The sequence below is a fragment of the Monopterus albus genome, unplaced genomic scaffold (genome assembly GCF_001952655.1).
Source record: "Monopterus albus unplaced genomic scaffold, M_albus_1.0 scaffold328.1, whole genome shotgun sequence".
NCBI classification, from domain to species: domain Eukaryota; kingdom Metazoa; phylum Chordata; class Actinopteri; order Synbranchiformes; family Synbranchidae; genus Monopterus; species Monopterus albus.
The window spans coordinates 712,620-726,002 of record NW_018128208.1 but is presented as its reverse complement, the minus strand read 5'-3'; the positions used below and the strand labels follow the sequence as shown (position 1 = coordinate 726,002).

Sequence of the window (13,383 nt, the reverse complement as noted above, 5' to 3'; positions counted from 1 at the left end):
AAAAATAGAATATAGTAAGTGTGTGTATTTCTGTGTGTGTGTGTGTGTGTGTGTGTGTGTGTGTATGAGAGAAAGAGAGAGTGTGACTCACAGCTTCCAGCTCCTGGTTGCGAGAGCGGAACCGCTCCCTTTGGCTGGAGATGATGGAGAGCAGTGAGTCCATCTGGCCCTGAGGAAGCTCCGGATGGGGACTGACACCTGAACCTGGAGATAACACCGATGGCACAGATAAACACTTAAGCGCCATAATTCACTTCCCCTATTTACATGCACATATGTTGTTAAGTCAAACTGGTAAATTTCACTATATTTCGTGGTTGAATTTAAGGCTGTTTCCAGTTTTATTTGCAGCAGTGCCAGCCTAATTCCAATAAACAGGTTACAACTAGCACATATAAGAGAAGAAGCACTTCGGTTTCTCCAATCAGGCATATTTGCAGTATTTAAACAAACAGCCCCTGCAAGGCCTCTTCTCAGCAGGTTCATCACCTTATTTCAGTTAGATAGGTTGTGTTGTCAGCATGTCAGACTACAGCATGTCAGTATTCTCAATGTTTTGCCTGTGAGGCCTGACACTAGACTCATGTTAACGCCTCTATCAGAAAACACGTCAATGGGAACGAGTTTGCTTTAGTGCAAAAGTCATGATACAGCTTATCTTTTCAAAATAGCAAAGGAGGAAAATGTATCAAGATATGACTGACAGTGCATGTGATGCATCAAATGGTACAGTAATCCTGAATATTTAACGTGCCACTACATTTACATCATACCAGTAAACAGGGCAGTGGCCTCTTTGATGGGCTCCGGGATGTTCTCCATGTTGCTGATCTCTGACCCATCTGCGTCAGGGCGCGGCAGGGAGGACATGGCCTGGATGGTGCTCAGGTCATGCTCCAGCTTCACGATCAGCTCCTTCTGCTCCGCGCTGGTCTGCACCGCAGCTGAAAACTCCACCTGCAGCTCTGCATAACGGCCTGTTGTGGGCACAGAAGAAAGATAACAATAACTTGTACATTATTCTTCAGTCCAAGTTCTTTTGTCATTGAATTGTATTAACAGTTCCTGAAATAACTCACCTGTAGCAGCTATAAATGTCAGCGGCAGTCCAACATCCATAACATCCCTGTAGGATCCCCCCTTTTCTGCCCCACAATCCTACTCTGTCCTACTCATCTCTTTCTCTGAGAATACTTATTGTACACAATCGCCCTTCTGTTCAACAAATTGCATTTTCCAACAAAAGTGGGGGGGAAAAAAACTACCACAGCACACTTTTAGTATTTGTATAAAAGAGATTTACTTCAATTATCACACCTAGGGTGCATGTGAATAATAATGATGATGAATCAAATGTCAATCATAACAAATACATTGTGAACGTTTCATACAGTGATATTGCTTTTCGATGTCGTAGAAGGGACTGTTTTACAGTGCTGAGAACAAACAACATGATACGTTTAGTAAAGAGAAAGATAAAGAAACAACGATGCATGAGGGAAAACGAAAGGGAGGGAAACCCCAAAGGAGTGACAGAAGTACTAGGGAAACAAACGACTTTCCAAAAAAAAAAAAAAAAAAATTAGAAAAAAACAAACAACAAAACAAAACGTAACCATCCCTTTACAGTCATGCAGCCTTTTGTACTACAACACACACGTACACGCACACACACAAAAGAAGCAGTGGGAGAAGGTATGAGAATTATTACTTCCACATTGTTGATGACAGGTTGGAAAAATCATCTGAAAACACTCCGAACTTGCTAAAGCCTCAACGAGCATCTTAAAGCTTTCCAAAAAATGGGAGGGGGGGGGAGAGGGGGTGAAGATCTCCCCAGGTCATTTGGTTGTCAGACTACATTGTGGTTTAAGCTATGGGTGAACCGAAGAGACGACACAAGGTAGCAACATACAGAAAACTGCGAGCAACCTTCCAACAGAGGTGGTCGACTATTTCACTATTTGGCTTTTTGCTTCCTCTTTTAAGTCTTGCAACGTTTCACTGAAATGTTTATTGTTCCAGAGTTTCTCTGGCTGCAAAAACTGTACATTTAGGCGTGAAATAAATGAGGCAATAAGAGGAAATGGTTTAAGACTTAAAATTATCTGGAGCCGATGTGAGAGGTGAGTGAAACGAAAAAGCACGCAAGTGGAGTGGGGGGAGTTTAAAGGATGAGTGTAATTGTGCTGTATTACGAAAGGTATGTATTACTGAGTGTGCTATGAGTACAGCACCGCTGATTCGAAAGCGTTTCCTTACAAAACCCACTTCATTAGATATATTCTAAAAGTATTACAAAAAACATCTGAGGTTTTATTTTTCTTTCTTTTTTTTTTTTCCTGAATATGGTGACCAGTGCTGCTGTTCGGGCTTCCATTACAACTAATATGTTAAATGAAGAACCACTACTTCAACAGATCATACAGTAAAGCTTTACGACTTCAGAAAACATGATATGATATACAGCATCTGTTACACCTTTACAATGTTATTCAACAGTGTATAGAATCATCTGATTTAAATTTGTAGAAAAATATCTGTGGATCATGGAAAAGTCCTGAATCGTCCCTTCTCTCTTCCTGCCTTCAAACAAAAAGCATACTGTGACAATAGTGAATCAATAGCTACTTGATCAAATGTATGTACACATCTCTTTTCCAAATAACCATTAGAATTGGCACACGTCATATCGATACCTGTAGTGCCGTTAATAATGTCACAGCAAACCCGACAAACAGAATAAAACAAAATGCCCTAGGAATAAATTCAGTGTTATTACAGTGAGCGCTGTTTCTGCATGCTTCCTCCTTCATTCAATGCTCTGGCCTTTCGCTGCTAGTTAGGTTATGTACAATATAAGAAATGCATTGTGGGAAAACAACTCTGAAATAAGACCCAGACCAATACGCATCTGCAGGTCAGTCATAACAATACAGGGGTTTAATTTCTTCTTTTACTGTTTCGCTGCAATTATTTACAACCCTCTGCAGAAAGCTGAGAAAAGTCGACTTTTACGTACCAATATGAGAAATGAATTTAGATCAAGATGTCAGACAGGTTGTGAACAAATCAGGTGAAATCATCTACATCTAATGACATCACTAGTTTGGTGCCCTGCTTGGCAGTTAAAGGCACAAATCTGATGATCTCACATGGTTTGGGTGAGCTGATGGATCTGACTGTAAAATGGCTTCTGGGTTAAGTGCTTATACTTTTACAGTAGCCATTCATCACCATAAAACGTACTGTGGTTGTCCAGTCCAAGCAGTCCAACAGAAGGTAATAAGCCACAAGTGTTCTGCAGAAGACAGATGTTTCACATCAGCCGTCCACAGGAAGAGCCAATGTTTGAGGGGGTTTTACAATTATTCGATACATAAGAAAATCCAATTTTAACTAATGCATCTTAATTCAGTGCAACGGGGTTGTCAGTATCTTTTGACTGGCTGCCAATATATCTTGTTTTATATTCAGGAAGAGGGGAAGGCTTAAGGATGGGCCGATAAGAATTTGGATACTAACCAAAACAGGCAGTAACTCATAGGACAACGGCTCTTTCTGTCACACAGTCATCCATGGTTTGAAATAAGGGGCTGCTGTATAAGAATGCAGCTTATCGTGTAGAAAACATGGGTGCAGTATTCTTATGTTTGATTTTGTTTTTTTTTTAGTGTTAGAATGCAGATAAGAGTCTGTGCTTGGTTCACAACCACTTTTAAAAAAGGCATACATCTCCCAGGATCCCGGGATCGTACTCTGTTGTAGTGTTTACAGACCCTGTCCTAGGTTAAGTCATCAAAAAGGATCCTAGTAAGTGCTCTGTTACGGACCACGGTATAGATTCTGCATAATCATAGGCTGGCTATCTCTGTTCAGTCTGGCGCAGCACACCTGCTTGCTGGTACACTTCTCTAATCTCAATTTGGCAGATATGACCTCTTTCAAGTTAATATGTGTTCTCAAGTTTAGGCAATTTCATTTGACCTATTGGACAAAGTGTACACATTTGGACCTGCTCATGTGATTAAAGAGTGGGCGAACTCTGTCTAAAGAGAAAGCTGCATGCCCTGCCGAGCGTTAGTGTTGGGCTTGCCCAAGAAACAGCTTAAAAAAAACATAACAGGATAATAGAAAACAGGAAAAGTCAGATATGCTATCATATATTCACTGATCTTGATATGTCCTTTGATTCTCTAGCTAGCAATTTAAGAGCATAACTTGTGGTAAAAGCTTTATGCTTATGGGAGCATGAACTGTAGCAAACACATTTTTCAAAGCTATTCAAATGACACTAAACTTTAGGATTCATGAATATACAAACAAATGAGAACTAGTACATCTTTGTAAATATTAACCAATACTGCCGGCAGTCTATACGTCTAATAAAAATGTTACTTGCCCTCAGGAACAGTATAATCCCTTAAAAAATAGACAACTCAAATGATAAGACATTAGATGAAAAATACAGCACCTATAAATAAGCAGAATAAAAACCAAACTATAAATGCAAAATAGCAATAAAACCAAGCTACAGTAAATCATAGTATTACACTACTTTGTGAGAAGATTAATGTAATGGTAACGCATCAAACAGCTTAAAGAAGGGTGTCAGTTGTGCACTAGTAGTGTGTGCAAGTAGATACGAAGTATGACCCCACTCACTGGAAACACTGAACACTCCTCAATCGAGCACACTTGCTGCACACGCATGTATTGACAGGCATGTGTGTACATGCACCCACACAAACGTGCACGCACACATACAAAGGGGAGGCAGTGGGCTGACAGGCACTGAGGGCTTGTGTGGGACAGGGAGGAGGTGATATGCCTTATAATTTGTAGTGTATACAGTAGAATTCAATTCAAAAGACTTACATCCCTGGATACAGGATAGACTGGAGGAGAGCGGTAACTACTCACACCAGGGTTGAGGTGAATTCACTCTGACGGCAATCAACACAAAGTACAGCTTAATCAAGTGCTGCACAATGCAACTCATCTGATAAAACACTTTTCTCAATCAAGAATTTCATTATTGATAATAAGCTTCTTAAATTGAACTCAGTGAATTGACCTCGATCCTGACTTCCATGCAGGCAAATACAAATATTTTGTTGACACACACACACACACACACACACACGCGCGCGCGCATACACACTCTTCCTGATTTGGCCTATAAAAAGATGCGTGTTTGTGAACAGAGAAAATTCGTTGGTGGTGCAGACACACACACCCAGCAGGTCCAGTGCTGGGTAAAGCTGTGCCTGTGACGTGCACAACCTAAAACAACAAGAGACACGTATAGTATCACCATGTCAGACAGCTACAGTACTACGTGAATTCATTGTATCGTATTTCAACAATGCAACATTGTTCCATTCTAATTCTTTTTTTAACAGTAACTTGTTATTCTTTTATTTTCTGTTCTTACTTTGTACTAATTAAAATGCTTCCTAAAATTCCCTATTTTTTCACTCTTTAGAGTCAATAGACTGTGCAATCTCTTACTGGCAACCAAATTGCAATATCAAAAAGAGATCATCCTTCATCCTTAAAAGAAGGGCTTAAGGAGGCAAAAACAGGGTTCCTTCCTTCCTTCCTTCCTCTTCAGATGAGTGCGCGCGTTTGTGAGGAATTAGAGATCCTTCTGGCCATCACATGGCTGTCAGCAGGACAGGATAGGGGTTACAACAGGTCAGAGTTCATCTTTCTTACATCAGTAACCATGGCAGCTCAGCTGGCAGGCCTTCCACTGCCCTCTTAAGAGTGTAGGAGTGAGATACAAAACAAAACATGCTGCCATTGAGAAGAGAACGCACACACACACTGTTTTTGGGTGTCTTTAAATACACACACACACACACACACACACACACACACACCCAAGTGCACACTGACACAGTCCCCAACATACAAACACATACACGCAGTGAGTGAAAAAGGCAAAGGGTTTGTAACAGTCACTCTACAGTGTGAAAAATGAGGCGTCTCACTGAGTGAGGGGAGGTTTGTGGACACTTGGGAGGTGAGAAGAGCGGAAAAAAAATCTCCTTTATGAAAGTGAGAGTTCTTGTAAGAGAGTTCCTGTCTTTTATTTATCAGTGTCTATCACTGTGACAGCTGCTGTGTCAGGCCTTGCCTGTGTTACTGAGTCCAGTTTTCAACCCTAGCTGCGGGTCAGACCCCAGCTCAGGACTAACCAGTCTGGTGCACCAGTGGCTGGTGATAGGGGGGAGGTACAGCAGGGCCGGAGGCCAGCAGGACGGCTAAGTGCTTTTCTCAGTACAAAAACAAAACTCAGTTTAAAAAAAAGGAGAGACACTTAAGTTCTCTTATTTTGTTCTTCTAGGTATTCAGTAAATCTTCTGTTTAAGGGTTTTGCCAACCACTCTTTGATTCTTTCCTCTTTTCGGAAAGCTTCTATGTAATAAAAATGGCTGCTGAGCTTGACTTTGGCTGTGTCCACTCTCCAACTAGAACAAAGCAGGAGGGGTCCAAGGTTAGAGGTCGTGAGGTTATGAGACAAGAGGGATGAAGGATGATCAGAGGGAGCTAGAACTCCCACTCTGAGGGATCCTCTTTGCTGGCAGCCTTCTCCAGCCTGTGAATGATGTTATTCAGATTGGCTGCTTTCTTCTTCCGCAGATTGTTGTCCCTAGGGTTTCTGGCAGGGCCAGAGGCAGGGATGTTAGTACTAGAGACAGAGCTACTGGACGATGCATCTGTGAGACTGAAGAGCCCCAGCCCCCCCTGTCCACAGCTGGAACCTGGCCCAGCTACGCCTGAGGTGGAACAGTCTATCTGGGCAGGGGAGTTATTACAGCCCCCTGCTTCAGACTCAGCCTCCATGTCATGGTCTTTGCATGCTCCTCTATGATCCTCCAGGCCGATGCCGAGTCCCTGGCGTATCTCCACTGTGCCCTCAGATTCTGTCCCATCACAGCTGTCCCCCTCTCCTGATTTGGACCCACGGAGGGAAGGGGATCCCCCTTCACTGCCAGGGCCTACCCCTCCAGCTGCCTGGATCTCCTCTATGAAGAGCTCTCGCCGGATACGTGACCTAGTAGACAAACACTGGTTCAGTCACACTACTCAAAGTATACCCTCTCAGGAAGAACGGGGCACTAAAAACAACCCTTGCCTGATGTAGCAATTTCTCAGAGAATGCCAAAAACAATCAACTAAACAATACAACAAGAAGTATTATGCTCATTCAAATACAAGTGCTAGAAAATGCATATAGGAAAAGATAACATGAACTGTAAACCTATCAATTTAATGCAATAAAACAAACACAGTTACAAACACAAAAGTACTGGTCTTATTGAAAAATGGAATCCCTGTCTTATTAAACCAGATGTAATTACATCATACAAATCCCTTAGAAGAGCAGTGCACACACAGTGTACAGCAATAGTTCTGTATTGCAGTGCTTCTTTTTTTACTAACCTATAATTATGAAACCAGTTGATGACAGTACTGGTCTTCAGGTTGAGCTGGGAGGCCAGCTCCTCGATGGTTTTGGGGGAGGGATAGGGCTTCTGCTGGTAAGCCTTTTTCAGGGCCTCCTTCTCCTCTGGGCCCAACACCACCCTGGGCTTCTTCAGCTGCTGCTGTCCTGGGCTCTGGGAGCCCTGCATGTAATCTGTCCCCACCAAGGCCCCGTCCATAGAATGACTATCACTCATGGAGCTCAGCCGCCTCTTCATGTAAGCTGAACAGCAATCCAAAAACAAGAGGGAACATTAGTACCTCAGAAATACAGTGAATTTCAATAATAAAACCATGACTGCAGCAGACTGATGGTCTGGTCTAGAATCATCACATTTATGAATTTCTTTAGATGCTGTGCTGTACTTAACAGGAACAGATGTAGTAGTTGATGAGCATGGTATCTGAGAAGCAATACTAATTTCAAGCAGAACTAGTCCAATCAGCTAAATTATAATTGCTGTTTGGGCTGGAGATGCAACTATTAGTTGACAGAAAATTAATCAGCACCATTTTGACAGTCAACATGAATTTAGCATTCTTTTAAGTGAAACCAGTTAAAAAGGTTCAGCTTGCTTCTTGTCTTTCTCTTCTGTGATAACAAACTAAATATGATTTCATGTTACCTTGACCTGATGAGACATTTTTCAAGATTCTGACAATTTCAAAACAAATATTTAATTTATTGAATAATCTGAGACGGTGGATGCTCCACGTTTAATTAATACGTTCCACCAGGAAGTGCCTGGTGTTACCATTCATGCACAGACTTTGTTCTGAAAAATAATCCTGCTCACATCATCAACAACCATTAGGTGGTGCTACCGTCTCACTCAGGACTTAACAACAAAAGCATCTCTTCCATTTTATAGCAAACAAGCAGTACTGTTCACTCCGGGCACCAGCAGCTGAAAATGAACAGCTCACGGTAGCTTTGCATGAGGTTGACATTTTCTCAGTTCCTATACATGCTGCCAGATATATTAGTGTTGCAGGGGGAAACCCCTCAGAGCAAGGTTAGACCACTGCAAAAGTTGTGCGCTGCCTTGCAGGCTTGTACCACAAGGGTGAGAAGTCAAATGTGTTACCCAAGACTAAGTCCATGCCTTTGCTCCAGGCTCTGCTGCTGGCCATGTCTAATTCCCAGTGAATGCATTACTTTGGGGTCAATAATCTAAAATACAGTTGAATGGAGATTAAGCCCACTCGTCTAACCCCTGAACACACTGGTGGAAGGTCAGTTAGTTTGTTCTTTTTTTGCCCTTGTGTGTAGTCTGTGATATCAGCAGAGTGAACTGATCCTGGATATTTGTGCCCACTAGCAGGTTCAAATGTGCATCCTATCTCCACAAAGAGTGCCTCAAGTGGGCAGTCTGGGGCCCCTCTGAGGCAGCGAGGAGGAGGAGGAGGAGGAGGAGGAGGAGGCGGCGGCGGCAGCCTTTTGGCTGAGCTGATTCTTAAGTGCGTTGTGCAAACAGAACGGAACACAGAATGATGGAGTGATAGAGTGGGCTATGGGCTAACAAATGATAAAAATACAAGCTTATAGACACTGGTGATTATGGTGACGATGATGAGGAGGAGCGCTGATGACTGAGTAAGCAGGCCCCCCGGCAGTCCCTTAGCTGTCACATCTAATATAGAATGTGATGTCTGCAGTCCTGATTGGTACTGACATCACACCAAGATGACTATGATCTGCACAACATGCTCTGCTGTCCTGAACAAAGGATACTGTGTGTGCAGATGAATATGTGTATTTTTGAAGGCTACAGCTTGTTTTCCACTGTGAATGTATTTATAAGATAAATTCATGCTCAAACAGATAACATGAAGACTTTTCCTTCCAGGCTTTTGTTTATTCTTCCTGATGGTATCCTCACTGAACTTTTACTACATACCTTTCTTCTCTAGTCGTTTCATGTCCATGAGTTTCTCTACACTGTGTGGGTCCTGGAGCCAGAGCTGCATGCGGACGAAGGGCTCCCTGCCCTTAAGACTGAGCTTGTGCCACGGTTTGGGCCTGGCCAGCAAGTCTGAGACAGAACCCTGAGTTAAACCCAGGATAGTCTCCCCAAACAGACGCTGGCCTGGATGGGGGGGTAAACAAAATGGTCATTCCTGAGAACTAATTCAACAGATGAATAATTCATCAGTGGAGAGGGAAGGGGAAAAGAGAAGACCAACTAAAGTGCAGAGACAGCACCAAAGCACAGCAGGAAAGAGTAAATATAATTCCTGTGTTTCTTACCAAGGTTGTTATCAGTCAGCACCTCCTTAACCTTCTTAGTGATGGTATAAGTATCGAGCTCAGGAGACATTGCAACCATCTCCTGGATGCTGAGACCCGAGTGGCCTGGTAGAGGCAGCGGGGTACCGGGCTGAGACTCCCCACCCGAGGGATCTTCAGATGGAGGTTTGAGACTGGAGGACTGCGAAGTGAGTAGATCCCCGGAAAGACCATTGACAGACTCCTCAGCTGAACTGAGGGGCGACTCTGGAGCGGGACTGCAGCTTGCTGATGTCTTGGGAGTACCCTCTGCTTGAGCAGCACAGACAGGAGGAGAAAGATCACACAGATAAGGAGACGTTACTGTGTACAAAACTGGTTTCATCTCCTCTCCCTGCTGGGTTTGGGAGGGACTTCAGTCATACCACATCAACTAATCTAATTCCTGTTAAACAGCAAAGGTGCTTAAGTTTTCAGTTTGAAGATTTGTTTGGCTTCATCCTCCTATTCCTTCATCTCCCTGTCTCTGTCTGTGTAGTACTGCTGTGCAGCTCAGCAGGCTGGAAGAGAGCAGTTATGAGGAGCTGTCAGTGTACATTAGCTGCTGTTTACACCCCCAGAGAGAAAGAGGGACATGCACACGCGCACACACACACACAGAGCTGCCATCTGGCACTGCAGCACTAACTTGTCTATGACATGACAAACCAGCAGCTTGCTGGCTGACACTGCCACAGCACTGGGGATGGGGGGGATGCTAGAAGGAAGAGAGGGGAGGGGGGAAACGGTGGGTGGGAGGGAGGTGAGGAGGAGGAGGAGGAGGAGGAGGGTGAATTGACAGACTGACAGTAACAGCTAGCCACTAGCTCTAATCAGGCTTTTGGAGTAACGCTCTAGCCCAAGGAGCCTGGCTGTGCAGATCCATATACTCTACATGCTGGTGTGTGTGTGTGTGTGTGTGTGTGTGTGTGTGTGTATATATACCTTGGTTCTGAGATTGCTGGATGTGTGAGTTTTGCCCCTGATCTCCATTGAGCCACGGCTGCATGCGGAGGTATGAGTCTCTGCTCCTCTGGTTCAACTTGTTCCACGGTTTGTGTCGGGACAGGCCGTCACTCAGTACTCCCTGAAAAACACACCAGGAAAATGGCTCAGACATGCGAGTAAAAACACAATTAAAACAAAGAAAGAACAGATAAAGCACACACACACGCACACACACACACACACACACACTTTGGTTTTGCCCCCTCACCTCTTTGGAGTCATCCTGATTGTGGTTCTCCTCTACTGTCTGGCTGGCTGTGGTCCTGCGGGGGTCTGTATGCATGTTGCTCCACCACTGCTCCCTCCAGTATCCGACTCCCCCAGAATTTCCAGAGCGGCCCGAACCCTCAGAGCTCCGGCCCAGCCTGAGAGCTCCATCAACAGACATGTCAATCCCTGAAGAAGCCCTGCCCTCTCTCTTTATGCTGGAGCTGAAGTCCAGGATGGGAGACGGGGATGAGGGTGAGGGTGAGGACAAGAGTGAGCCGGGAGGCTTCTTGAGAGAAAGTGCCAGGGGGTTGTAAGGGGGGAGGGGAGCAGTGAGCGAAGAGCTCAGGAGGTCCCTCTGAGATAGTGATGCTGAGGAGGAGGAAGACGAGGCTTTGAGGATGGGCTCCAGTGCAGCCTGTTGGGCCTCCATCTCTCTGCGAGCTTGCTCTAGGATGGAGCGGATAGCCTCGTCTGATCCGCTGCCCCCTCCACCACCTATTCCGCCCCCACCCCCTCCTTTCAGTCCTGCATATGAGGGATGTGCATGAGACAAATCTGTTGAGGAAAGAGAAAAGGGCTGTCATGAGACAGTCAGATAAACACACAGCCACAGTCCATCTTCGAAGTTTCAACTCCCCTGAAGAAGAAAACAAAAACTACAACTCACCGGCTTTCTGCACCTGCAGCTCTCTTTTGGCCTGCTCCAGAATTGACTTGATAGCCTCATCTGAACCTGCCTCTGGGGTACGGACGCGGGCGGTAATGTTACCTGGAAGGAGAGGACAAGGGAATGGGAGGAGACAAAAAAATTCTGTCAGGTTAAAAAACAGAGATAACCAACTACAGAACAACATCAGAGCCAATAAGGACATCAAATAATTACAACATAGCACAGCACAAAGAACAACATTCCAACCACTGAGCTACAAGGCAACTACAATGGAGGGATTGTCATCATTTCTCTGGCCTCTTGGGAGCTCACACATGCACACGTGCTACAGGAGGTTTGTACAGTAAATGTTCCCCACAGAATAACATCTACCAATAAAATCCCTAAATACACATGCTGGCTTTTCCTTTGACTACAACTGTGTGGTTACCTTATATCTGTATGCTTGGCTGCAAATAATTAATGCCAACACTTATGCACAGAGCATAGATACAGTTCACCCTGACACAAACATGCCACACAGACAGAACGTGCTAGAATCTCTGCATTTGAAGGGGACAGACCTGTGTGTGAAGCTGTATCGGAGAGGGCTCTCCGCTTCGGAACATCCTGAAACACTCGGCTAAGCTGGGGCTGGCCTGAGCCCTCTGTTAAAAACAATATACCACACACTATGTTACAGCACTTGTGTTTTTTTCTTCCTTTTACAGCTAGACTATATGGTGCCCTATCATGCTCTGCAAATATATGGAATGTGCAGATCCTTCCATCCAATCTGCATTATAATACCATAACTGCATTGATCTTTACCATCTGTAGTCCCAGTAGGAATGTAACCTCTACCTCTGACAGGAATATTAAACTACTACAAAAACAGGCTAGTGAGGGATTCATTATTTAACAGCACATATTAATCAGGGACAGACTAAGGACAACCTTCTTATTAAACACAGACTGCATCCCGGACTAGGTGGTTAGACTTTGCTGTATTTTTTGTACTACTGAGACCACCTTCAATCAGAAAAGTCCTGATGCGTGAACAAAAGCAGGCCCAGACTAATCGAATCTACCCGTGGTTAACAGTACCCCTGCCTTCCTCCTAGTTCCCACCAATCAATACTATTGATGTGTGAAAGGTTTCTGTATTGACCACAATAGCTAGGACAGGCTCTTGGGATCAGTGTGTGACTAGGAACTCACTCAAAACACACAGGTGTGTTACAGGATGGGAGTAAGGAAAGAGAAAAGAAAAATGAAAAGCTACCCCATATTGATAAGCTAATCTGTGGCTCTGTGCAGGGCTGGACACACACATAAGACACACACACACACGTGCCCGCACACACACACACACACGCATAGACACTTTAAAATACACAAACAAACCTCTCTGCCGTCCCTGGATGCTGCGAAGTGCCAGGATGTTCTGCTCATCGGCGAGGAACTGCCTCATCTTGTGGAAGGGTTCCTTCCCCCGGATGGTTAGCTTGTTCCATGGCTTTGGTCTGGCCAAGATCTCACTGACCGAACCCTGGGACAGTCCCAACACATAATGGCCAAACACACGCTGGCCAATGTTGTGCTTGATCAGCTGCTCTTTCACCTGTCGGGCAATCTCTGCTGTGTCCATGTCCTCCCCATCCAAAACACTTCCTGTGGTGGCGTCAGAGTGGCTGGGTGAAGGGGATGGGGCACTGCCAGCTGTGCTGCTCCCATTAACAGGAGCCAT

At 44.5% G+C, this 13,383-nt stretch overlaps 1 protein-coding gene across 1 annotated transcript in view; it reads right to left on the bottom strand.

Annotated features, from left to right (window-relative positions):
• cux1b (cut-like homeobox 1b) overlaps positions 1-13,383 on the bottom strand; it is a 68,425-nt gene that overhangs the window by 1,465 nt on the left and 53,577 nt on the right. The window contains exons 15-16 of the mRNA XM_020624478.1: positions 774-977; positions 92-204 (exon numbers count right to left, since the gene is read on the bottom strand). Coding sequence (XP_020480134.1) covers positions 92-204; positions 774-977 — 317 coding nt within the window. The remainder of the gene's footprint in view (positions 1-91; positions 205-773; positions 978-13,383) is intronic.